Here is a 27691-nt window from a genome sequence, read left to right on the forward strand (position 1 = left end):
AAGATTTGAAAAGTCATTTATTAGCTACAGCAAAGAGCAACTCAAGTGCAGATGATCTTACACTAAAAGTGACAAGCAACAAGATTCAGTTGTGCTGAATCTAAGTTTAGATATATATGGTTTTATTCTTATTACCAAAACCATCACTAAAAGAAATATATTTTAACACTAATGTCTTAATTATCAATAGACAGCTTATACTTAAAAACTGCAGTATGTCTGGAGGTAAGAAAATAGCACAGAATATAAAAGTATCACCACTTCCCAACAACATCAAAAACAATGACAGAAATGGAAGCAAGACATCTATTTGAATTTCACGTATTTTTTTCATCTAGATAGTACTGCCATTTCCTTAATAGCAACCGTCCAAATAAAGATACTACCTACTGCCCCTGCTCTGCTGGAAATCAGTAGTAGGAGCGCTGCAATGTTTACCTGTGTTTTCTGTTCAACAGAACTAACAGAATGCATAGTCTGTAGGCATGAAGTGAAAGGAAGGATGTCCTACTACTAATTCTAAAGTTCTGTGCTCAAGTAGAGGGATTTAAGTTTAGCTTTTAAGTGCATCCCTCTCTTGCTGGTCCACTGCTGCAAGTATTTTTTTCACAAGGCTTGAGCACAGAACTTTAGAAATACTGTTTTAAAATCTATACATGTGATCATAAAATACTGGAGATCTTCCAACATGGGTATTTATTTAAAAAAAATCTGTAAATAACCCAATGAAAATATTGATAATTTCCATGTAACATAACTACACAGTTTTCTTCATCAATATGCATTCCCCTCCAAACCGTATTTAGAACTCTGATCATAATTATCTTTGGTAGCTATCTTTTGGCAGCTGTATTTGTCACGTTTTGCTTACAAGAAAGCTGGCATAACAAGAACAGATAATCACCAAATTCACACAAATATCAAGCTTCAATCCAAACAAGCACATCTTCAGTTAATAGCCATACCTGAAAATCCCCAGAGAAGCTGTTGGGCTAGAATATAATCAAATCAATTCTTAGAAAACATCCCATGAGTTACACATAAACACACTAAATATAGAAACAGTTACTGACTAGAAAAAAACACAGTACACATTTCAGGAGGGAAAAAGTAAGATCTGGTTTTCTCTGTACAACACAATAAAAAAACCTGCATCCCATCCTCTGAAAGAAATAATACAAGAAACTTGCTATTTCTGCACCTGTATCAGGAATATCTCTGATACAATTTCTACAGCTATGTAAATAAAATTCTTGACAAGTAAGATTTCAAAACCTGCCAAAACCCCCTTTAATACTTATCATTTATAACATACAGCTTTTATGGTACTGCAGTTGTACAGTTATATAAAATCTTAGAATGAAGAATAATTTAAGAGCTAGAACAAAAAGTAGGCCATTACAGTCTTGCAAAAGGTCATCTTAAAAGCTGTAAACATTTTTAGAAGATTTAGAAGACTTATACTTGTATTAATTTATAAAAATATGGTCTTCCAATGAATAAGAGGCATACTACCAATCAAGAACAAGTCCCTAGAAAAATGTCCTTCAAAAAAAAGTATCAGAGAAAGAAAAGAGACAAGAAAGAACTTAAATGTGAGCAATACTTTTTCCAGGAAATAAAATGACTAGACAGACTTTTTTGCAAATTGGGTATCAAGCCTGGAAGTGAAGGAATGTCTGAGAAGAACTCAGGAAAGTATTGTTTTATGAATATATAGTTTTTTTTCATTTTATTCACTTCTGCTTTTTGTGTTGAAGGATATAGTGAAGGATATAGTCCATCAACCTGCATTTTGTTTTTCTTAGTTTGCTGGTTTTTAATTTAAGCATGATTTGGGACTGCTTTGCATTGGGACAGACTGAAGAAACAGGGACTGTGACTGAATGACTGAAGACTACGAAATACGATAGTGAAAACAGTAAATCAAGACAATGATTTATAGTATTTTATGTCTGGTTCTAATGTCTTCTGTCTCAAAAAGAATTCTGATTAACTGAACAATTTAAAAATATAGAGAAGCAAGAATCTTTTTCTGAAAAACACATTTTCTACACACTATACTCATACTACTTAAAAATAAGATGAAGAGTGACTTGTTTGCAAATTGTGTTTAGGTGAAAAGAGTTCTGAGAATAAGACTTCAAATTTAACAACCAAATGCATAATGAGGAAGGGTGGAAAGGTAAGTACAGACAAACTGAGTAGAAGAGAGACAAAAAGAAATTAATTGTGAAATCAGTTAAACATAGAAGCATCTCATTTACAGATGCAGCAAACTTCTTCACCAAGTCTTTTAATCACGATTTGAAGTATTTCAGTAGGTCCGCACTGATAAAACCATAAGCTATGAATTAAGACACAGGAAATACTTGATGAAATATGATCTACAGGTATGCTGGAGGCTAGCTGCTTAAGTGGGTTTTACTTGGTTTTTAAAAAACACACTGATGTGATCACTTCTGATTGTGATATGAGATGTCTGCAATACCAAAACCTTAACACAGTTATTGCATATGCAAATTCTAAAAATGCAGAATAGAACTCAGAGTGTCTTCAGTGGAGGAACACTATTTGAACAAAATTACTGAACCTTGAATATATGCTTTAATAAGTGAATATCTATTCTTTTATTGTAAATTTTCTTCCTTCTCCCCTTACCTTTGCCATAATTTTCATGTCATTTCCAATACAAATAGTCTATCCTATCTTAAATAGTTCTTTTTGATGATCAATTTGTTTATGTGAATTCAATTTCAAAAGAGACATTCCTTTAAACTTGAGTTTAGAACTAGTCTGTTCCACCATTAGAAATCTGTTTCTTATATAAGATTACAAAAGACATTTATTACCTCGGCTTTTGGCAGCTTCTTTCAAAGCAGCTAGAATCTCAGGATTCAGGTCATCAGAGAGTAACCTTCCTTCCAGGCCAGGAAAGAGTGACCTAGCACACCATTTAAAAAAAAACCAACAAAACAGATAAATAAAATAAACCCCACAACACCTTAGCAAGGCATCATTTTCCTTCACAAACACTACCAGCATGGTAACCATCACAGTAAACAATTGCTTACATATGTAGAATAGGGTTTTGAGTGGGCATTTTTTTACAAACAAAAAAGACCAGACATCTAGAAGCAGGGAGTAGTAAGAAACTGATTTTTCCAACTACTCTTATTTCCAAAGCAGGTCTAAACTAATTTTCTTTGGATAGAAAAAAAGGGGTTAGAAAATTATTTTCATCTATTTGTATTCTAACAAATAATAATAAAAAAAAGTAAAATAGCACCTACTATTCTGTGTCTTTTAAAGATTCTATTTCAAACATACAAAAAATACAACATATAATTCTAGGACTTCACACAGATCTGTGGATTTAAAAAGATTTGCAGATAAAGGTTAAGGTTATTGTAGCCAAAAGTCATGTCTCGTCCTGCCCTTCCTTTACATTAGCACTTAAAACTGAACAGGTTTTTAGGGCTTTGGTCTTCCTGAAATCAAAAATAACTATGCAGCTTAATTCTGATAGCAATATGTTAAATATACATAAACTAACACAGAATCTTGCTATTCCACGGGTGTTAACAGAAATAAATTAGTAGGAACTTATTTCAACTTCTTACCAGGCTCCAAATTTGAATATGCAAAGAGCCAAACTCTTAAGTTGAAAGTGTGTTAAAATATCTAACATAAGTCATTTATCGTATTTATAACATTAGGATTGAAAATAGAATCATAGAATCATAGAATAGTTAGGGTTGGAAAGGACCTCAAGATCATCAAGCTCCAACCCCCCTGCCATGGGCAGGGACACCTCACTCTAAACCATACCACCCAAGGCCTCGTCCAACCTGGCCTTGAACACTGCCAGGGATGGAGCATTCACAACCTCCTTGGGCAACCTATTCCAGTGCCTCACCACCCTAACAGGAAAGAATTTCCTCCTTATATCCAATCTAAACTTCCTCTGTTTAAGTTTTAACCCATTACCCCTTGTCCTATCACTACAGTCCCTAATGAAGAGTCCCTCCCCAGCATCCCTATATGCCCCCTTCAGATACTGGAAGGCTGCTATGAGGGCTCCATGCAGCCTTCTCTTCTCCAGGCTGAACAGCCCCAACCTTCTCAGCCGATCTTCATATGGGAGGTGCTCCAGTCCCCTGATCATCCTCATTGCCCTCCTCTGGACTTGTTCCAACAGATCCATGTCCTTTTTATGTTGAGGACACCAGAACTGCACACAATACCCCAAGTGAGGTCTCACGAGAGCAGAATAAAGGGACAGGATCACCTCCTTCGACCTGCTGGTCACGCTCCTTTTGATGCAGCCCAGGATACGGGTGGCTTGCTGGGCTGCAAGCGCACACTGCTGGCTCATGTTCATTTTCTCATTGACCAGCACCCCCAAGTCCTTCTCCCCAGGGCTGCTCTGAATCTCTTCTCTGCCCAGCCTGTAGCTGTGTCTGGGATTGCTCCGACCCAGGTGTAGGACCTTGCATTTGGCATGGTTAAACTTCATGAGGTTGGCAAGAATATAAGCAAATAAAGCATTAGAATTTCAAATCATAGCTAGAAAGTATATTTATACCTGGTATAACATGCTTTTGTATCAGTTTTACAAGGCTAAACTAAACTAAGTCCATTACTGACAGAATATGAACTAAGACACAATAGTATCTTTAAGTTTCAAGAAAACTATCTTATGACTAGTCTGAAGCAGGGAATGTTTTCTGTATGTATACTGGCTTAACTTCTGGAAGGAAAAGCACAGTAAATGAATAGCAAAAGATAAATAATCACACAACAGATGCTAGAGATTTTTATTCTTTTTAAGGAGACACTAGAATCATAGGCTTTGAGTAGGGTTAATCAATAACCTGAATTGTATAGAACAAGAAAGATTATGGGCTTAGAATGTAATGGAAAAAGAACAGCAGCAGACTTTGAAAAATGCAAACTCCTCTGAAACAACATGGGAAGACCATTACCTGCGTCCCACTGCTTTTCTTGAAAATGTGTTGTCTATACATATATTAAAACCTTCTTCAAGATGTGCTGTCTATACATAAGGACCTCACTCAGAGCCCTTTTAAACTTGGTATAATCTATACGGGCACACTCCAACCTGCCTCTATTTCCTTTATGAACAGTTCATAGGGCAGTAAAAGTAGCCAGGCACATGACAAGTGTCACATTTTTTCAAGCTGAGGATCTGAAAATTAGTGGAACTTGGAGAGAGGAGGAGGGGTCTATGCAAACATACATATGGCTAACACTTTACAAGGAGAAACAGCTACAGGTACATCTGGTGTGTCTGAGTGACTTCAAGCAGTACCTCTTAAGATGTTACTTGGAGAAGGGTTCAGATTTAGCAAATCTCTTAAATATATATTCCAGTACAGACATAAAAAGCATCAGCCATGTTTCCTCCCTAGTGACCCTAAGGTCACTTATTCCAGCTAGTCTGCTCTTTGCTATCCCCTCCCCAGTGGCAGTGCAAGCTTTTGTGGCTGATGAAATGTGAACCAAATTGAAATACTGATGCAGCTGGGAAATAAGCAAGGGGGGGGAAATTAATTGGAGAGGAACTGGAGAGAACAAAGGGAGAGCAGATGCAAAAGACAGGCCCATTTCTTACCATGACGGTTATCTGCTTACTTCCCAAAACCAATGTCTAGTACTAAACCCTTCACTGAAAGTAAAAGTGTTGTGCAAATAAATAAATTTTAATAAAAGTTTAATAAAAGCTCTTATTACTCAACTTTATGTACTTTATAGTATACATGTTTCTAATCTACTCCTATTTATAATTCTCAGAAGAAAGCTAACTTGAAATGTACACTGAGGTATTCCCCTTAACTCTAGAAGACACAACTCTTCCTAAAGTTATAATGGCAAATAGCTGTCAAAGTTTTCAAATGAGACATATCTACAGAAAACAGTTCTATCTATGCATTATTTCATTATATTACAGGATGCTGCTTATCATCTTGTTTGCTGACAAGTAACAGTCTGAAGCTCTGTTTAACATTAAAAAAATGGCATTTAGAATATTAACTATACCTGGGATAGTCTTCTGAGGTTATGTAAACTACATCCTGTTCTGACACAGACGAGGAAAAAGGAATAAAGTTTCCATTCTGTAACGGCAAAAGCTCCAAACCAATCAATTCACTGTAGACTCCATCAGAAAGCACAAATTCTAAAAGATGAAGCTTTTCTTCAGCAGATCCACTGTGTCCAGATTTCCTTAGTATTTGCCGTACTACAGCAGGAGTCACTTTTTTCACAGCTTTAGCAGCAGAAATAATACGATGCACTGCACTAGCAATATTTGCTGGTACCTTGGCAATCTGCTTCCCTGAATTCTGGAGGTAGTTGAGAACAGATTGTGTGCAACCCCAACTCTCATCCATTTCAGAAAAGTGCACCTGTTCCACTTTTATCCACTGATTACTCACTGAGTAAATAACTGTGTGCTGGAGCAGCTCTTTAAAGAGAGGTTCTAGAACTGGTTTCCAGGGTACCCTGATTTTGTTCTCATCAGGCCATAACCTATAAATTCTTTGAGCTGACAGTGGAAAATCCAAATTCTCCTCAGTCTCCATTCGTTTGATAGCTTCCAAAATAAGGGTGGTATATGCCTTTGGCACTATATTTAACACAAGAAGATCATTCCACAGAGCTGCTGGATCTCTCCATTGATCCAGCTCTCGCCATTTGATACTCCTCCTATTGTCTGTGAGACCAAAGAAACCACTAACATGAACTGGGAGTCCAGTTTTGCTTTCTTCACCTGGAGGTAAAGGCAGAAAACAAAATGCTCTTCCTGAAAAGTCTGCTACAGCTCCTTTTTCCTCCCCGTTAGTTGACAAAGACATGGCTATTCCAATAGTAGGAACAAATTTCAAGTCATCAGCTAAACAATCCAGTTCAGTACACATTCCTCGACCACCTACACAATTACATACTAACCAAGAGGTTTTCTGCGCATCCTTAATACTCTCATCTTCTACAACTATATTTACATGGTACGTCACACATGTTATGCTATTGCTTGGGATTCCCTTACAATACTGATTTATTGCAGTTTGTAAGATTTTGATAGAATTGGGTCTTTCATGTTTCAAGACCTTGTTTTCACAAGCAGTTACTCTAAAAATCAGCCTCTCAGTTCCATCAGCTTCCCTAATGTGCAATGAAACATCCTGAACACTCTTCAAGAACAGCAATACTGTGTCTGCATCTGCTCTGAAAGATTCAAACAGCTCCAAAACCTTCTGTTTGTCATAAACATTGCTGCTCAGTTGGGAAGGCTGCAGACGAAGTGGGAAACGAAAAAAGGTACCAGGAAAGTTTCCATTCTTAAAAGTTTCCTTAGTGCTGCCAAATACACCAATGAATGGTGCAAACTGGTCTGTAAGTTCACTGATTTCCTTGCTATCTTCTTTTAGATTCCAACACTGGCCTGATTCATGAGGTCCAAAAAGGGTTTGATGGGGATCAAGCATTCCAATCTGGTCACCACTGAAAATACTGGGGACATCTGTATACATAAAAACACAACTATTAATAATCCTAAACTAACTTATTTTTTCAAACACAGTCTTAAGGAACAAATTTTTAAAGAGCAATAAAGACAAATATTATAAAACTGTGATCAGCCAAGTATAACGCCCAGGGATGTGGCTGAGTCACCTTCCCTGAAGGTATTTGAAAGACCCTTAGATGTGGCACTTAGGCACATGGTTTAGTGTGGACTTGGCAGGGTTAGGTTTATGACTGGACTCGATGGCAAAAGTGTTTTCCAACCTACATGATTCTATAATTCTGGTAACATTTAATTCAGTGCTTATTGAAAGTGAAGAAACAAGCACACTCCTAGTCTGCAATTACGTACATAGTTATTCAACTATTTGCATTCTAGCAAACAGTAAGCAACAGAAAGTATAATTTTCTTGTAAATGTATTATTTTAACCTTTTTCTTTCCTGAAAATACTGGAAAGTAATTTAGTAAAGGTGTATTTATTGCAGATCTTCAAGGCTTGTAAACAGTGGTATTGTATGATTAAAGGCATAAATTCCCAGAACTATCAAACCATATTAACTAAGCTTTTATTCATGCACTCCTATAATGTGAAAAAAACATCATGTGCCTTACAAACTCACTTCACAAGTTAAATATGTTATTTCAGCAAAAATTTTACTCTTACCCTGTACTAACTATGTAGACTGTAAGCACTGTTTATGCTATATGCTTATGCTATACAGCAGTAAAACATTTTGCCAGAAAGTATAAATATGCATATACTTCTATTATGGAGTACCCTTTCTAGCATGAAATAAAATCACTGCTTATTATGCAGAGAACCTGCACAGAAGCATCAGTCTTGTCTAAACTTCCACACTTCTATTTAAGTATCTACCTTATATTATGCGCCTCTATAATACGAACAGCAGTGCATAACTGAAGTAAGAGCATAAAGGAATGTTCATTTCAATACAAGGGGCTAACTACACAATGATGTTACTGCAAGAAACATATCTCCTCCAAAAAAAATCAAATGCCAAAGCATAACCTACGTGCTTTTAGAAAAATATGAATGCTTCTTAAAGAAAACTAGCCAGAGATCCAATTTTAAAATGCACTACAGATAAGCCATTAAATGAGTATCTAAGATATCTAAAATAATTAAACAATTTAATAAAACTTCAACAATATCATTTTAAAACATCTACTGAGAGTACCTGTTATATGATAAACTGAATTAAAGCCAATTCCAAATCTTCCAACTTTAAGGGGATCATCTTTCTTTCTGCTTCTTGCTATTTCCTGTATACCATGCCAGTCCTCAGGGGTGAAAACTGCATCATTGTATGCATAAAATGCTGGCCCTATAATAAATAGGCAAGTGTTAAAAACATGACAGAAGAAAACTACTTAACTGAGAAAAAAAGTCTAGGAAATTAGTTTACAGAACTGCTAAAGTATTTCTTTAAAGTCTGAATGTGCAAACTTAATCAGGAAACTATGACTCAAACTGACACCAAATTATGCTTGGTGATGAAAGGGAGCAGCAAAAGCAGAAGCAAGGAGACAGATTTACCTCTGTATAAAGTACTTAAGAGATATATTCTGATGTGGTATCTAGTTCTGGTGTCCACATTTTAAAAGAATGATTCTGAAAAAATGAACAGAAAGCAGAAAACAACAAAACTTCTGGAAGAAGTGTCCTGTGGCACAAGGCTTAAACTCAATCTGTTCAGTCTATCAAAAAGACAGTTTGAAAGATGTACTAATCACAGGCTACTAATACCTCTACTGGAAGGGATACATGACAAGATATAACATTAACCTGTGTCTAGAAAGACAGACAAATTCAAATTGGAAACCACAATGAGGTTGATTAACAAGCTAGAAACAAGAAGTACTGGATCACTACTTCAGATAATAACTGAATGTCTTTTGGGATGATTACACAAACTAATTTGTCTGATAAATACGTAACTGATCTCAATCACACAAAGCCATATTAGATGATATAAAAACCTTAAAGTTATAACAAACTACCTTTGCAGTACAGGCAGCATGGAGCAAAGGTTGGTGCAAGGGTGAGAGAGTAAGAGATGGAGAAGAAAACAGAACTGCCCAGAGAAAGCTGAAATGTAGGGTCATGTTTACATTAAGAACTGGAGATCGCTCTGAAAAGGTAGAGGTATGTAGAAAAACCAAAATTACTGTCTAATACCCAAAGCATTCTTTTATCCTAGGTCTTATTAAATCTTGTTTACTGAATCTACTAAAAATCCTTTCGTGTATATTGAGATAGCAAGTGAACCTAGGAAAATAAGCCCCAGGATACACAGTCTTCCTGGGAAAAGTTACCTGAAATAAAGCTGAACATGAAGGCTTTCTCAAACAGCATTAACTAGAAGCAGTTGAAAGCTGCTACTGATAACCTGCAAGATGACACCATAAGGCCTTCAGTAGCAAACACTGGCTTTGGAAAATAATTATTAACATTATAACATAAACAAAATATGCACCTCGTAAGGTGGTCATCGCTATAAGGCAAGCAGAAAAACACAGAATCAAATGCATATTGTAGGATAATGGCCAAAATTAGTAAAAATTGTATTTACCCTGATACTGTACCATATCCTTTGACCATAGAGTTTCTGTTCCATACTGGGTTTCATCATATAAAAACCTAACCTCTGTGGCACCAGCATCTTCTGCATTCTGTATCAGTTCCTGAGGCATAAAAAAAACAGAATAAAACAAAAACAAAAGTATGATGCAGTAATGTTGTACATATTCTAGCAATGGCTTTCCAACTTAAGTATTAGAAAATAGCAAGCAATTGTCTTGAGTGTAATTGTGTTCATACTTTTCAACCAAAATAATTTTATCCAGTTTACCTGAATGAAAACAGACATTATAAAAGCAATATTCATTATAAAAGAAAAATAAATATTTATAATAAAAGTAATATTCAGCCAAATACTATAAGCACGGTTCAAATTTGGAGGTCAAATTCCACGCACAAGCAGTTATAGTTAGGAAACAGCCTACTAAACTGTTACTACTATATTACTCCAAATCAGAATTGTACAAGTCTCAAAACAATGAAGAAAAAAAAATTAAAAAAAGTAAAAATCGAAGTTCGCTGCTAAGCCCACACAACAGTTGAAGCCCACAGCCAGGCAGCAAATCATAGAAGGGCAATAAGCATCACTCTTTACATCAACTGAATTCCATTTAACACTTCACAGTATGAACCAACCATTCAAGAACCACAGTGCTCACTTCTAACACCTCTGCAGCAGAGGGCTGCAAAACAGTTCTGATCAGAAACTGCAAGTAATGAACCAAAAGAGCTCACCTGCTGAATGAAGCCCATAGCTCTAGACAGAGGCTTATACTGATTATTTGTTAAACATTATTACCAGTGGTAAGAGCTATGAAAAACTCTAACTAAAACGTCAATAAACTAGTTCTGTAACCACTACCATTAACAAAACATGCCCACCCAGTCCCATTTACCTCCATAGCATTATACACTGCAGACTCGTAAGAGTGATTATAAATAACTACAGGATTAGAGCTTCACACAATGATCTATTTACACTGAATCATCAAAGTGTAGCAAGGCTCCAAAGATACACATTCATATATACAAATAAACACACATACACATCTGTGCACATGTTTGTGTGGGTGTGTGTAAGTTTGGCATAAGGAAGTATCCCAGCTGAGTTGAAAAGCTATGCAGGTAAAACACACAACGTCCAATGTATTCATACAACATAACTTTCAGTCAATTACTCATAGCAATAGAAGACTTGCTAGCAAGATTAACCTTTACTTAGAACTAACACATCAACTAGCAGCAGGTATTACAGATTATGCTGCATTCTAACGTACTGTTGACAGTAAAATAAGCTCACTGTTATCTAAGATCTGGTTTCAAAACTGTAAACCCTCAATTTTTCACTTTGTGACAGTATATTCACTCTATAAGGCCTTTCTCACAATAACCAAAATATATTGTTTATAATGTCACTATAATTTTGAAGCATGAGGTAGCAAGAAATATACCCACAGCGCAACATAAATAAATTTTTAAAGAATTTCTCTCCATAAGGTACTTAACTACAAAAACATACAATTCTTCCAAAAGAATAACCACAGTAATCATTCAAGGTTATACTGAAAGGCAGTGAAAGCCTCTAGAAATATTAAATAAGTATGAAAACTACCATGTAGTCAGAGACTTGCATTCATCCTGTGGCACACAGAGCTTCTCCTAGAGTCAGCTGCAAAAGCATTGTATTTGAAGAATCCAAACAGTGAAATGAATTTTAAGAGATCAGCAAAATTCCTGGTAGTAATTCTGCCCTAACAGTCTGTTAACTCTAAATTGTAAACCATGAAAAAAAGGAACATTTCTACTTCTAGATTTACCCACCTAGTTCCTAAGGACATTAACTTATTTCTTCTTGTTGGAATGAAAATTTGGGTTTAATTTGTTAAGAAGGTCTGAACCCTTCATGATGCAAATGCATCTTACAGACTCAGCTAGTACTGGGAAACAGTAAAAAGGTTAAGTATCCCATCCAATGAACAAACACTGCTCATAATATATCCAGCATGCAGTTTGCCAAAACCACTGAAGATATGCTTATCTCAAGCATTCACATTAACAATAACTTGTTCCACAGTTGCAAAGAAAACCTTCCAAGAGACAGCAGGAACTGTCAGCAACTGTCACCATTTACATTTGTGTGTTTTATATATATGGATAAATATATATATGCACCTGCACCAAATCCCATTAGAACCTAGTATTCACACATACAAAGGAAACAAATCTCCTAACATCCATGTGATGAAGCATTCTGGATGAGAAATTTAACATCCAACTATGAGCTAATCACTGCAGGTGCAATTAAAAAAATAAAATAAAATATTATACTGGCACTTCCAGATAGCAGCATAAGAAGCTACAATAAGACAGACAAGGCATCTCCTAAAGGTACCTGTCTTTCCCCTCATGGGACTTGATGAATTTAGAATGATCTATATTTTTTCAGATAAGATCATAGAACAGTTTTGGTTTGAAGAGACCTTAAATATCATCTAGTTCCAGCCTTCATGCCATTGGCAGGGACATCCTTCACTAGAGAAGGTTGCTCAAAGCTCCATCCAACCTGACTCTGAATGCTTCCCATGATAGGGCATCCACAACTTCTCCAGCCAACCTGTTCCAGTGTCTCACCACACTCATCCCAAAACATGTCTTATCCAACCTAAACCTACCCTCCTCAGTTTCAAACCCTTGCCCCTTGTCCTGTCACTATATGCCTTCGTATAAAGTCTCTCCCCACCTTCTTTGTAAGCCCTCTTTGTTATATTTAAAAGCCCTAATAAGGTCTTACCAGAGTCTTCTCCACAGTGAACAACCCCTATTCTCTCAGCCCTTCCTCACAAGAGAACATGCTCCAGACATGTCTGAAGTAAGGTGAGGTGAACTCCACTCTACTGAAAATTTTTTAGTGCTTAAATAAATGTTGTCATTTCCATTGTTAGGCTTGTACACATAACATTCAATGTTAAATGTGGAGCACCACAACATAACATGCGCTACTGTTGCATACTCTGAAGTCTCCTGAACCAATGATAAAAAACCATAAAGAACACTAACCACAGTTCAGAAAATCCTGTGACATTCTTTTCTCATGAGAACCAATGTCTGGGCTAAAAATGTTTTTCAGCCCACATAAAACTGATGTGTTCATTATTCTTGTCACTCTGGAGCAAGTCTCCCAAAAGCCGTTCAAAGATCCCCATCATAAAAGCCTTAATCTAAAAATGAAACTTTGTGACACTGAAGAAAATGAATTTAGCTACCAAGAAACCCCACAACAAAATCCAGTATTAAAGTCTCCAGCTTATCCCAATTTTAATACTAAAATAACACTTTCCAAATTTTTATATACTATTATGCATACTATATAGCTTACAGCAAACAATAAATAATAAGCAAAATAAACATTTTAGATAGCTTACATGAAGTATATCATGAAGTCTCTGATTAAACTGTAACACCTGTGTTTTGGTTTTGTTTTTTATAACTTACAGTGGCACCTGTGACAAGCAAACTCAGAAATGTTAAACTCACAACTCACTCTGCCTTGTCCACAGGAATAGAAACATGTCTTTCCCACACTAGAATGAGTATCTAATGAGGTATAGCAACTGCAAGATTTGCTGGGAAGTGTTACATTAAAGGCATTATGTCACACATATTAAAATGACTGCTAAAAATACCATTTTTTGTATACCTTAAGAATCTGTCCTCCTTCTGGGTATCTTCTTAAGATATCCTTAAGAAAATCAACAAGTGGTGGTGTTGTTTGTCCAAAACGACCTAAAACCAAACAAAAACCAATCCATGTATTATGCTACTATGCACTGAATTTCAGATTAAAAAATACTCACTAAAAATTTACTGACAATTTAGAAAATAGTTTTAAATTAATTCAACACCTGATACTGTTAAATCTTGTATTTCCAAAATCAACTGTAGAAAAACATTATATATATTTTTATTTTAAAAGTTAAAATAGCAGTCTTGATGTTAAGGTCAATATATTGTTTCATATCTAAATTAAACCAATTTGGGAACTAAATCTTTGCATCAGTTATACCCAAACTCTCATTACTGGATGTTTTAAATGTAGCAACTGCTAAAGGGCTAGTACTCTTTAAGCACCAGGACAGTATTCTAGGGCCACAGTAGCTCTAACTTTTTTATAGCCAGTGATGATCTCTACTGACAGCTTCACAGAGGCACAGTACATCTCAGCTCCAGTGCAGACTTCATGATCTGGCATACTGTGGGCCTGGTGCAAGCTTTGGTGTTACCTGGGCTTCACACTGGAGGGAAAAGTCACAGAAAGGTACTACCAAGCACTATGAAGTTCTGCTCTAAAAGGACAAGTCTACCACAAAAAGAAATGCTCAGTATCTTCAGTCTGAGACTAAAGAGCAGCTCCCTAACTCCAAACCTCTAAAACATATGCTTCAAATAAATATTCATGATACAAACTCCACAAGGAAAACAGACTCTACTGATGGCCCATCTATCACTTCCTTTTAAAACTTCCCTTTAAAAGTTATGAATAAATCAATTATTCTCTCTCTCCCCCCCTTCTACATACATGTGTGTCTATAAAGTACAGATTCAAACACACACACACATACATTATATATATTATAGAATAAAACATTTTAAAAACAAAAACACCACAGAATCCCCAGCAATGTGGGGAAAAAGGAGATAAATAACTATATTTGCTGAGAAAATAGCAAGTAAAAACATTAAAACACTTTATGAAATTTTCATATCACTATGTTTAAGATAACGGCACCAATTAAAATAAAAACTAATAAATTCCAACTCAGCTCTAAGTGCAGAGAGCATTTTACAGCTTTATTATTTTTATAGTATACAGAAGCATATGGAAGTCAACATTCAATATGCAAACTTCTCAAATAAGGTAAACTGATCAATAGTAGGAAAGTTTGGGTGTTTCTTAGGAGAAATTTTCTTAAATCAAGAAACCGATCTCTAAGCCTAACTTGAGCTGGCAGGCGGAAGTGTTTAAACAACACATTTCACTATGGGAACCACAAAAACAGGCAAGCTAACTTTTAAGTGACAGGACTGAAAATAGACATTATTCTCTCTTTACATCTAAGAGCAAAGCTGCTCTACTTAGGTCACAAAAATTACTCTGTCTGGAGATCATGACTTACTCCATCCTATTAAAGGCTGAACTGATTTTTCTTCAGTATTAGAGCTGATCATATTTAACACAAAACTGGTTCCACAAATCTGAAGGAGAAACTTTTTCCCCCAACAGTAGTCAAGCATTGGAATGGGAACCCAGAGAGCTTGTGCAGTCTCCATCCTTGGAGGCTTTCCAAACTCAACCAAATCAACCCTTGAGCAACCTGGTTTGACCTTAGAGGTGACATAAACTTCTGGCTAATACACAAACACTTCCCTCTATCATTAGAAAACCATAATCCAATATACTCGCGGCTTACACACACCAAATAAAATATCTGCATGAAAAGAAGGGTTTCCTTCTTCATCCTACCGTCCCATTAGCATTTATTTCCCTCTCTTACAATAAAGTTACTGTTAAAAGAACACTGATGATAGCAACCAAGTAACATAATCATTACAGATTTTAATTAGAACATTTCTCAAGATATTCAGGTATTATAATATAATTCAAGATACCACACAAACAAATATACCTGATATTTTGTAATAAAAATGTAACTAAACATACAGAATCAAAAGAAAAACAAGAATTCAAAAGCTTTCCACCAGTATTAGTCTTCTACACAGTGCTTGCTGAAAAGATATCTTTTAAAGTAGCTGAATTGCTTACAAATACTCATCTTACTTTGTATGAGACAAGGCAGATATTAACACTAATGCAAGTCAAGTTTTACTGATTCCAAAGTACAACAATATTCTAATTTCTACACATGAAATTACAAATAAAAAATTCATCACCTAGGCACTTGGAAAGAGAAGTTTAATTTCCTGGGTCAGAATGAAAAGAACAAGTGAAGGGCTACCTAGAACTTACAAGGAAAACAACAGCTTCCCATTCAAAGCAAAGAGTAATTTCAAATAACTCCAGACTGCATGAGAAAATGCTTTGACCTTCCAATTTATGAAGAGAGACAAGCCTTTGCCATACCTCCTCCTTTCAACCCTTTTGACTGAAGCTTCAGAAAAACTTGATTTTGAGATCTCTGAAGATCAACAATCTTGATACCATCAGATAACTGAAATAAAAAATAAGACGGATCTTGATCAGAACATTCTGCAGCGTAAATAACTTACGGTAGCTCCATTTCCTACATATTTATTCTAAGAAGTTTGGATTTGTCTATAAGTATACAAAAACTATAAAATATCCAGTATTCATTTAGAGCAGCACTTTAAGTCCCTGAGGTCTAGGATGGCCTCCTTTGCCTAATGATACTCCACAGGTGAAGGATCAGTTTGTTAGTAACAGGATCAGAAAAAATAGCCACAAGCAAAACAGGTGGAAAAAATGCCTACAGAAGTATACTAAGAGCAAGCCATGGCCTCCCATTTTTACACTTGAAAAATTTCGTGTTCTGGGAACTTTTGGAAGCATACAGCTAAAGCAGTTATTGTTCTAATGTGCATGCGTATAAAGAAAATAAACATTTACAGGAAGTAGATAGACTATGTACTCCAAAAAGTTAATAACTTGATATTCAGTTTTATATGAGTTTTAAACTAAGCAGTATCTGCTCAAAGCAGCCAGTCATACAGAACATGTAAAGACAAAACTATGTCACATAAACCCCCTGAAGAATTTGACAGCCTCATCTCCCCATTATATGCTTCATCTCCCCTCTACCTCTCTGTATTCACCAGGAACATGACTGAGAAACTGGGGCAAACTAAACAAGAAATTCCTCAGCAGCCACTGGGAAAACTACTTAGTAATCATAGCACATGAATTTTTTGTTTTGCAATTCTAGTTTCGTATTTTATGTGTATCCCAGTCATATACAATGTGGTGCTAAAACAGTTATGTATGACATGATGCTCTCCTGCATACCACAATAATGAATGCAGAATTAGAAGTTGCAGTGTGCTAATTAGAAATTTAACCAATTCATAGTAAACTATGTTAAACATAATAATAAACTTCCACATAATACACATTAGTCACAGTTTATAACAGTTGAGAACTACTTTCTCACTTGGATGGGTAAAAACAAATTACTAGAAAAAAGTTTGTACTTACACATAGATGCTTACAATCTAACTACATTTAATGAGCAAAAGTCAGTCCAAGCCCATATTATATAATCATAACCTTAAAAAATAATAATAATAAAAAAGTATGTTCCTTTTTACTTACACCAGTTTTAAGTACTTGCAACAGCAGTGCATTTAAGTTCCTAAAGAAATGTTATATTTGAGCTGATCTTGTCTCAAGATGTAAAACAGCTCACACTGCACAAACAACCTACTCAGACTCACTAAAATAAGAAAGTATGCACAGAATGCTGTAACCTGCCACCAAATTTTAAAGAGACAGAATAACCAATTTTTTTCAGATAGGATTTTTGTACCAGAACACCAGCAGAAACTAGGGAGATTGAATACATTCAAATTAATAGTTCAACATTGTAAGAAACTATGAGAGAAAGAGAGACTGGATTTTACTTAGCATGTAAACTGCACATAACACTCTTAATGGGGAAAAAATACTGATTAATATTCTACTACCTCAGTAAATTAAAAGTAATTTGAACCCAATGAACAGGAGTTCAAAAGTTCACACAAGTTTTCCAAAACTGCTACAGAATATTCCCATGTGTATTCTAGTTTAGTATTAATAAATAAATAAACCCAGAATAGCTGTTGCAGTCTGCTTACTGCCTATTCCCTGCCAACAGATAGTTTTCTGTGCCAGCCAGAGTGCTGCTTAGATATTTGCTTCCAGATGAGTTTTAGAAAGTGATTATACACATCTCCTTCCTCCCAAAACAGGAGGGCCTGGAGAGAACGAAATGAAGGACACACAAAACCAGGCAAGAAAATAAAAAATAAACTACATGGGTAGTTTGTTTCAAACCTGAGTCCTCAATGGTTCTTACAAGCATCTTCAGCAATGCAACAATTCTTCCCTAGCACCATAGAATGGTATTTGGGTTCCAAGGGACCTTTAAAGATCATCTAATCCAACCTCTCTGCCATGGGCAGGGACACCTTCCACTAGACCAGGTTGCTCAAAACTCCACCCAACCTGACTTTAAACATTTCCAGTGGTAGGGCATCACAGCTTCTCTGATCAACATGTTCCAGTGTCTCACCCCCATCATAAAATATTTCTTCCTTATGTCCAGTCTAAATCTATCCTCTTTCAGTTTAAAATCACTGCACCTTGTCCTGTCACTACAGGCCTTCATATAAAGTTTCTCCATCTTTCTTATAAGCCCACTTTATATATTGAAAAACTGAAATAAGGTCTCCCTGGAAGATTCTCTTATTTGTGCGTTTGCAAGTCCCCTGCCACATTTAACCCCAATTTCCAATCTCCTCTCTTCCCTTCTTGCCTCTAGTCATCCCATCCCACCAGTATCTGAAGGCTTACGTTTCCCAAGAGTACAGCTAACAAGCATGCCAAGCAGTACTGAAACGGTGACTCCAGGCTGATGCCTTCAACAGAACAAGGTCATTCATTCATTCGACTCTCCTCGGTACTCAGACCTCAATTTTTAACTCGCAAAAGCTCCTGTCACTGGGATGTCAACTATGCCACTGACGTGGGCCAGCAGGTATAAAATCAATTAAAGATGAAAAAGAAGCCAAAGCAAGAATATCTGCACTAAATCTTCTGTGCCTTCCTTAAGAAATAAGGGTAAAGAACATGGATTGTGTCGGAAAAGGACACAAAAACTCTAAATATAAAAGCTAACACCATAAAGAGAAGTACAAGGGTTATCTGCTCGTCCAAAACACCTCCTTGCTTCCTGTGAGAGACCCACACCTAAGGACACACCGAGACACACACCGTGCTGCCCACGCAGCCGGGTGGGGACTTCCAGCACCCCCGCCGCGCCCCTCACCTCTCTCCCGCGGTGCCACAGCCGCTGCTCGGCGCGGGGAAAGCCGGCTTCCGCGTCGATCCGCGCCTTCACGTCCCCCACTGCGGCGGAAGGCGGCAGCTCGAAGGTCCTGCAGCCCAGGCAGTCATGGAGGACGGTCACCCGGGCCAGCCTGCAACGAGACAGACACCAGCTAAGCAGAGATCCGCAACGATCTGCCCCGGCGACCACCTTCCGCCTGCTCTCTCTCCTCCTCGGAGGCCCAGGGTACAGGGATGGGAGGGCGGGTGCCTGCCCAACTCTGAGGAGGGAAAGGAGCTGCTGGGCCTGCGAGCGGAGCCGGGTCCCGCAGAGCCGCACGCCGGCGGCCTCTCCTCCTCTCCCCTGCCGTGTCGTGTCGTGTCGTGTCGTGTCGTGTCGTGTCGTGTCGCCCTGCCCCGCCGCCACTCACATGCCGGCCGCGGCACACAAAGAACCGTTAGCTGCACTGCTGCGGCCGCCGCCGCTCCCCACACGGGGAAGGGGTGTGGCTGCGCACGGCAGACAGAGGGAAAGGCTCGCCCGGAGCTCTGCGCCGCGGAGGAAGAGGGAGGAGGGAGCGGGTGAAGCCGCCCTAAAAGCCGCCCCGAAAGCAGCCCCTGCCGCGGTGGCGCCTATAGTAAAGCGACCCCGATCCCGGCTCCGCGTAGGACTGCTTCGTGCTCGCTTCTCGGGGCTGCTGTTCCTGCTGCCTGGCGGGGCCTTGGGTGCGCGAACCGCGTCGCCTCAGGGAAGGATGGAGCTTGGCTTGACCGGTGATGCATGTATGGCACGAGGCTGCCAGAGCCGTGAGTAAAGCTGGGTCCAAGGGCGTTACGGCACGCAGAGCAGTCCTGCAGCACGGCAGGCCGTCAGGGAAGTGCACTGGTGTTCGGTATAATTCCCAGCGTTCAGGCACCACCACATGGAGCACTGTTACCTCTGATAAACATTCTGTTTCTCAAGGATGCAAAACACAGAAGGAAATGTCATTTCTCTGCTCTTCTGTCAGTCACTTGATTGATCAGGAATATTTATTGCTCTTGATCTTCTACTTTATTTCCTATGGTAAGTCCTCATGCCAGTCAAAGACTTACAGAAGGTGCTCTCACTCCTGAAATCAGAACTTTGAGCTCATCCCAATGAGCTAAGTGGACCTTGAGAAACTTGTGGAGGGGCCGACAGAAACCTCTGAGGTTCACTGTGTGCACAGTTCTGCATTGGGCACCGTGGGCTGCCCATCAGTGATGGGCTGAATAGCAGCCCTGCCTTAAAGGAGTTGGGGGGTACCAGGCTGAATATGAGGACAATCGAGGGAAGTGAGTCTATTCAGTGTTGATGAAGCTGAACCTAGGATGCTGTGACCAGAATAAGATGTTCTGGGGTTCCCCAGTTTCAGATCCCAGCAGAGGACTGCTAACATGGTCAGTGGCCCAAAGCACATGACCTACAAGGAGAAGAGGGGGGAAGAGGGGGGAGTTGAGCTTGTTTAGTCTCATGAGGAGACTAAGGTGCAATATAGTAGCATCCCACAACTACCTGAGGGGCAGCTGCAAAGGTGATGGAGATCTAGTCTTAGTAGTGCCAAGAGGCAATGGCAACAAACTGCAGCTTTGGAGGTTCACACAGGACAATAGGAAAAACATGTCACTAGGAGAGCAGCACAGTACTAGCATGGGTTGTCTAGAGGCGTTCTTCATTTTGGGGTATTTTCAAGGCTTAGCCATGGCTGACCTGATCCAGTACTGACGATCTTTCTGCTTCAAGCAGGAAGATGGACTACAGACCTCCAGCTGACAGTTCCATTTCTTTCCAGCAGTCCCTGACTAAACTGAAACATCTGTGACTTTTGTCAGTTACAGAGAGTACAACTGCTACTTGGCAGCAACAGATAGCAGAGATTTTGTGGAAGGGAGAGAAGAAACAACCTCTTTGCAGGAAGTGTATCAAGTTAAGAAAAGATGAGAAGAAAGCTTAAAAACCACAAAGGTCAGGTGGATCGGGATACAATGCAGTATCTATGTAAAGTTCTGCCAGTGCCACAGCATCTTATTTCATTCATATTCAATATTTGTCTATTGAATACTACAGAATTATAAGAAAAGGTTAAAATTTTGTGGGCCTGGTCCTGCTTTCACCAGAAATAATAAAATTATTTTAACATTCTGCTTTAGTTTGCTCATTTTCTGTAGTTTTGTATCTTCTTCCACATCTTCTTCACAGTTTGTCATCACAGAATTATTTGTATTATGTCCAAAGGAATGAGAATGCTGACTTCTGATATCTTACGTCTATCTTTTTATGTCTTGATACCAAAGGAATATACTACCTGCAGAAGGGTGTGACATGAGTGGCACAGATGTGGATGGCTGGGCAAAATGGAAGGATTTGAAACCTGATGCAGTCCCATTCATATCAGCTACTAAAATAGTCTCCAGACCAGTTGAACTACCAAACCACTGGCAAAATTGAATTCCTCTGCAGCTGGGTTCATGGGAGTGATTTAGTGTTCTATGAAGCATGCACAATTGTTTGAATGGGACCCTGGAGACAAACAGAGCTGTCTCAACTAACAGCTATCTCTCTATGCCACGCATCTCAAATGGTGGGACATATTCAGGAGCACAGACAATCCTGCCGTCAGTGATTGACTGAAGTTCCCCAACCCACATCACATCACACGACAAGACTATACTCCCAAATTATGTCCTGTGATGGTTTAACATTAATACTGGGGGGGGGGGGGAAAGTCCTTGTGCCACAGATTCTATCTAGTATGTGCCCCCTGTAGTAAAAGGGGAAGAGTTGGGAAGAACCAGTGATGCAGAGCTGGAACCGTGCAAGGTTCTGGACAGAGGAGCTGCACTCATGAGCTCCTGGAAAATGGCTGTACCTGTTCTTTTATAAACCTGTTCCTCTGAATACAAGGGAGACTTCTTTTGTACTGGCAGGAATGAATGTCCCATTTCTGTTTACTGTGGGACACCTTTCATTTGTTTTTATCATGTGTTTTCTTCTCTGTGTTTTTTTTTCCTTTTGATAATATCTGCCTTTGAATTGTATTTTCTTTCTGTCCATTCAGATAAAAGCAAGATATTCATCCTCTTACTACCCTTGTAAGAGGTAGTAAGACTAGGACATATATTCCAGTGTTGTCTTTTGGTCATCTGCACTGTTTAATTGTTGACATGCTTCTCGGCAGTTTTAACCTGTAACTACCACCAGGCTTCAGGACCATGATCAGGCATGGTTCATAAACCAGGAACAACTCTCCACTGTCAAAACAGACAAGGACACTTTGGTTTAGGGCCAAAGACAAACTTTCTAAACACAAACTGTGTTATACCACTTACCCCTAGAGTTTTGGCCCCTTTCCTGGGGCCCCATCCCATTTTATTTATTGGCTAGCTGTTGCTATTGATAATAATAAGCAAGACTCCCACTGGGAGTGTGTGTAAAGTAGGGCAACAAAGCTGGTGAAGGGCACAAGTCCTGTGAGGAGCGGCTGAGGGAGCTGGGGTTGTTTAGTCTGGAGAAGAGAAGGCTTCTACAGTATTAATTACAATGCTGATTTTTATCAGTAACATCCTGGCTGTTCATATGGCAAGGAATGTAGTATAAATATCCTTTTTAATTACAAAGTGATTTATACATATCCTGTTACCCATTATCAAACTGGTTTTGACAGCTTATGACAGTGACCTTTTAAAGCCTGATCTGTAATAAAAAATATGCCAGAAAAGTGACAATATAGAAATTACACTGTCTGACCGAAAAGGAGTACATGTTCCAGTCTGCGGATTTTCACATCAAAAGAGCTCCCAACCTTTGTTTAACTTTAATCTTGCTTATCCCTTTGGAAAACAGAACTATGGAAGCTATATAATCCTAGTGAAGTTAAAGGTGTCACATACATGTTTGCTATGCAGAACTCCTATTAATGATTTTATGTGACAAAGAAAATGTATTTGACCGGGTGGCAATTTTGTAGTCATGGCAGTTTGGGGGGGGGGGGGGGGGGAATGGGGAATCAATCTTCTAAATCTAAAATCATTTGGACTTATTTGAGAATTTTTAAATACTACATATAGAAATTCCTATGATAATATTTTTATAACCACTTTTCCAAGCAAAGCAGCGATTAGATTTAAGAATACATATAGAAAATTCTCCTGTGGCTATGAACAAGGCTTCTGTTCTGTTGAGAATTAGGTCATACAAGAAGGGATATGCAATTAAAAAAAAATAGAGTCTCTGCAACATTGAAGTATTTTTATAAAATGAAATAAAAGCCATTTTCATAGTGACATTCACAGTATCACACAGTATCACAGTATGTTAGAGATTGGAAGGGACCTCAAAGGATCATCTAGTCCAATCCCCCCTTGAAACCAGAAAATTCTGAGTTGCATAATCACCTTATATTTCCCAGTGATTTAAAATAAGTGTTCAGTAGCAAAAAAAGATTAATGCAAACCCCTTTCTTCCTTCTCAGTGTGCTTAGACAGGTGGAATGGAGCTGCAAAAGGAGTGTATGTTGTGATAAGAAACAAACATGATTAGGTCACTAGTGCAAGAGGAAACCACTGTAGTACAGAAGCTTCCAGTGCAGCAAATAACATTCTGCAATGCTGGCAGGCAAGTAGCAGTGACTCAATAACTATATATAGATTAGACATAGAGCACACCAAGCAAAATCAAAACTTTGTATAACACACTAAGCACCTTCATTCCTAAATCATAGAATCATAGAATCATAGAATAGTTAGTCTTGGAAAGGACCTTAAGATCATCAAGTTCCAACCCCCCTGCCATGGGCAGGGACACCTCGCTGTAAACCATATTACCCAAGGCCTCGTCCAACCAATTCAATTCCTTGTATTTCTAACAGATGTTTTAAACATTACACTGTATATATATCACATTACCCAGAGATTACAGATTGCATTGGTCTTTAGTCACTGCCAGGAGCTTGCTTTATCCTTGCCTACTAATGCCTTTTCAACAAGTTTGAGAATAAACCTATCATTGGCTGATGACACATGTGCTAGTCATTGGAAAGTCATCCCTTACTGGAAAGTTTCTAATTCATTTGAATAGCTCCATTAATAGAAAAGTATTTAGCTGAAATGGCTATAGTCCTATCTTGTACAAATTTAAAAAACAACAAAAAGCCCAAACCTCCCTCTGGCCTGTGAAGCATTTGCTTTAAAAAAAATACCTAGTTTTGCCATAAATCTATCACACAATTTAATTAATTTGCTGAAACTGTTTTATTATAGACTGATACATTGAGTTTAAACTGATTCTCATACTCTGTGCTCCTCACGTAGAACCATTATAGATAGCTTCTAAGCAAAATATTTGTATGATCGTGGCTTAATGAAACATTAAAGAACTGGAGGAAAGTATTATCTTATTCCTTTTGTAAGCTGATGTGTTTCTAAATGTCAAATATCGAAAGAACAAGATCCTTTTTAAATACTAGTAAAAACAAACAAAAGATTGAAGGTCACAGGCGCCAGGAAAAGCCATTTGTTTCCATCTAATGATTTTGATCTCTCTGTTATGTGCTTTAATGTTCAAGCCAGTTCCTTGATGGTGCTAAGCAAATGCTAATGGAAAGTACTTAAAAGACCTATAAAATTTCTTTCAGTTTTATTCTTTACACTTAAAAAGCAGAGCAAGAAAGCACAAATAAATGATAAAATTTTTAAATCTTCTTAAATTCTGAAGGAAAATTTCCTCTTAGATCTACCATTAGGAAAAGACTACTTTAAATTAAGGCCTCAAAGAGGGGAGTTAACCTTACTCAACTACAGTACAGTAACCTTTACAGATTTGAATTGCTAAGTATTACAGGGGTTTCTATTCCAGATCGTATGAATAACAAAATCCATTAAAAATGCATGGCATTTCAAATTATGCAAAAGATTAAACCAAAGTAACTGATAAAAATAAACTTTTCAATTGCTCTTTAGAGAATTGCATTAGGAGGGACTGCAGTGTTGCAAGATTCTCTGTTGGCATACATTTTTAAATAAGCATAAATAAACTGGTGGTGTTTGCTTTTGACAATTGGTGCCAATAAAACTGCCAGATCTAGAACACCCACTTTAACCTTGAAACAACAAAAAGCAAAGCCTAAATCTGAAATTGATTTCAGAGCCAAATATAAGTTCCTAAATGTCACAATGAATCCAGGCCTATGTTCTTTGCCTCCTTTTAGGACACATGGTAATCAGCTTACCAAAGGTATTTTTTGCTGTACTACCTGTAATATTTTTCTTATTTTCGTTCCAGAGTACTTAATGAAGCTCTTATCTTCCTACATAAGGGAGAAAAATATACTTAATAAGTAAAATTAAATCAGCCGCCCCATATTACACATGCATTAAATATTTTAAGAGGTGTTTCTCCATCCCTATTGTTTCTGGATACTGCACCTAAACATGTTTCGAAGTTTCATAATATTTTCAATGTCACACAGACGGAAATACAAGACATGTAATTTTCTTAAACTATGAAAAGCACAACTCAAAGCACCTCTTCAAGTACCTGCACATCAGATAGTGGATAACATGTAATGCTAGCTCTGTACTGGCTCTGTATCAGTTCTGTCTCCATAAAGGGATTCATACAGAAGTACAAGCAAAACTTTATCCTTCAGACAATAGAAAGATGAGTGGCACAGAGTAAGAAGCATGAGGCATATGTAGGGCCTAGTGAGAGGAAGGGAGGAAAAGGGGAAGAAATGACACAGGGCATCCTCTTCTGGGAAAACAGAGAAGTGAAAGGGATTCCTGCGTTACATGACAAGTTCAGTCACACAAATCTAATAGCTGCGATACTGCTCCAAACACTACCTCGTACATGAGTTGCATAATCATTCATTGGGAATTGCATGCTGTGTTACCATGTCCTATCCTATGTAAAGTAGCATGGAGTAAAGCATCAAGTACTTTCAGCCTCCCACACCCTCACTGCTTTTCACTCTTCTTTCCAATTTACTGGTGGAACTTACGTAATTGCCTCTTATCCTGGTTCAGATGGTATTATCCAATTTAAAAAATTATTACTATTTGAGTTGTTTCAGCTTATTTGGGTCATTTTGAGAGATTTGAGACACAAAGCAACTATGATACCTTCAATATGTAAGAAAGAAAGCTAACTATCCCAGCCAAAACCAGGACAGTATATTAGCCTGTAGCTTCAGCAAGGATAAAACTAAATACACCCAAACAACTTCCAGTGAAATGGATGATAAAACTTCCACTAGTGGGGGGCACAGTGCTTTTGAAACTGTCATAATTGTTGTTTACATCTCTCTACCTTATACATACATACAGTATGTCCCTTGGTATACCTCTCTATGTTTGGACACGAGAAGAAGGAAATGTGGAAGTCAAGGGAGTTTTCTACAAAGGTTAAGCAAACTGAGATGGGGAACAGGACACCTACAGAGGCTACAGAGAAGATTTTTAGGTGTACAACAGGTTGTATGCTTATTTATGATGCCTATATATTATGCTTATTTATTATTAGATATAAGAAAGAACTTCTTTACTGTGAGGGTGGTGAGGCACTGGAACAGGCTGCCCGAAAGAGTTGTGAATGCTCCATTTCTGGCACTGTTCAAGGCCAGGTTGGACAGAGCCTTGGGCTACATGGTCTAGTGTGAGGCATACCTGCCCATGTCAGGGGGTTTGGAACTAGATGATCTTACAGTCCTTTCCAACCCAAACCATTCTATGAACCTATATGTATTTCTATTTATACATACCTGTGGAAAGAGTTGGTTAGAATCATAGAATCAGAGTTAGAGTTGGAAAGGACCTTAAGATCATCAACTTCCAACCTGCCTGCCATGGGCAGGGACACCTTGCTCTAAACCATCTCACCCAAGGCTCTGTCCAACCTGGCCTTGAACACTGCCAGGGATGAAGCATTCACAACTTCCCTGGGCAACCCATTCCAGTGCCTCACCACCCTTACAGTAAAGAACTTCTTCCTTATATCCAGTCTAAACTTCACCTGCTTAAGTTTGAACCCATTACCCCTTGTCCTATCACTACAGTCCCCAATTAATAGTCCCTCCCCAGCATCCTTATAAGCCCCCTTCAGATACTGGAAGGCTGCTATGAGGTCTCCACGCAGCCTTCTGCAGGCTGAACAGCCACAACTTTCTCAGCCTGTCTTCATATGGGAGGTTCTCCAGTCCCCTGATCATCCTCGTGGCCCTCCTCTGGACTTGTCCCAACAGTTCTATGTCCTTTAGATACAATACGTGTATTATTGTAATTATGTAAAATCTCTATTGAAATATTAGTATTACCTAAGTGCCAAATTAACTAAGCCTTTGTTAACTTCTCTTCCATTAGCCTGCTTGTGCCTATCTTGAACAGAAGTGGTATCACTTGAAAAAAAGTTGCAGCATAAAGGGTTTCACAGTCAGTGAGGACTGGATTAGCAGCTGATGGGCT

General features: G+C 38.2%; 1 protein-coding gene across 3 annotated transcripts in view; it reads right to left on the minus strand.

Annotated features, from left to right (window-relative positions):
* The window catches only part of SACS (sacsin molecular chaperone), a 62479-nt gene that overhangs the window by 12333 nt on the left and 22455 nt on the right, over nucleotides 1–27691 (minus strand). Inside the window, exons 1-8 of one of the 3 annotated variants that reach the window (XM_061374406.1) lie at nucleotides 19642–19802; nucleotides 19212–19362; nucleotides 16292–16379; nucleotides 13850–13935; nucleotides 10145–10256; nucleotides 8750–8896; nucleotides 6064–7546; nucleotides 2853–2944 (exon numbers count right to left, since the gene is read on the minus strand). In XM_061374406.1, the coding sequence (XP_061230390.1) occupies nucleotides 2853–2944; nucleotides 6064–7546; nucleotides 8750–8896; nucleotides 10145–10256; nucleotides 13850–13935; nucleotides 16292–16379; nucleotides 19212–19362; nucleotides 19642–19643 (2161 nt within the window). In that variant the 5' untranslated portion in view covers nucleotides 19644–19802. Of the gene's footprint in view, nucleotides 1–2852; nucleotides 3025–3074; nucleotides 3150–6063; nucleotides 7547–8749; nucleotides 8897–10144; nucleotides 10257–13849; nucleotides 13936–16291; nucleotides 16380–19211; nucleotides 19363–19641; nucleotides 19803–27691 lie in introns of those variants that run through there. The other 2 variants (XM_061374405.1, XM_061374407.1) reach the window with 2 other exon arrangements.

The sequence above is a fragment of the Neopsephotus bourkii genome, unplaced genomic scaffold (genome assembly GCF_033783945.1).
Source record: "Neopsephotus bourkii isolate Nb327-2 ecotype Australia unplaced genomic scaffold, CSIRO-AGI_Nbou_v1 NB_1638, whole genome shotgun sequence".
NCBI classification, from domain to species: domain Eukaryota; kingdom Metazoa; phylum Chordata; class Aves; order Psittaciformes; family Psittacidae; genus Neopsephotus; species Neopsephotus bourkii.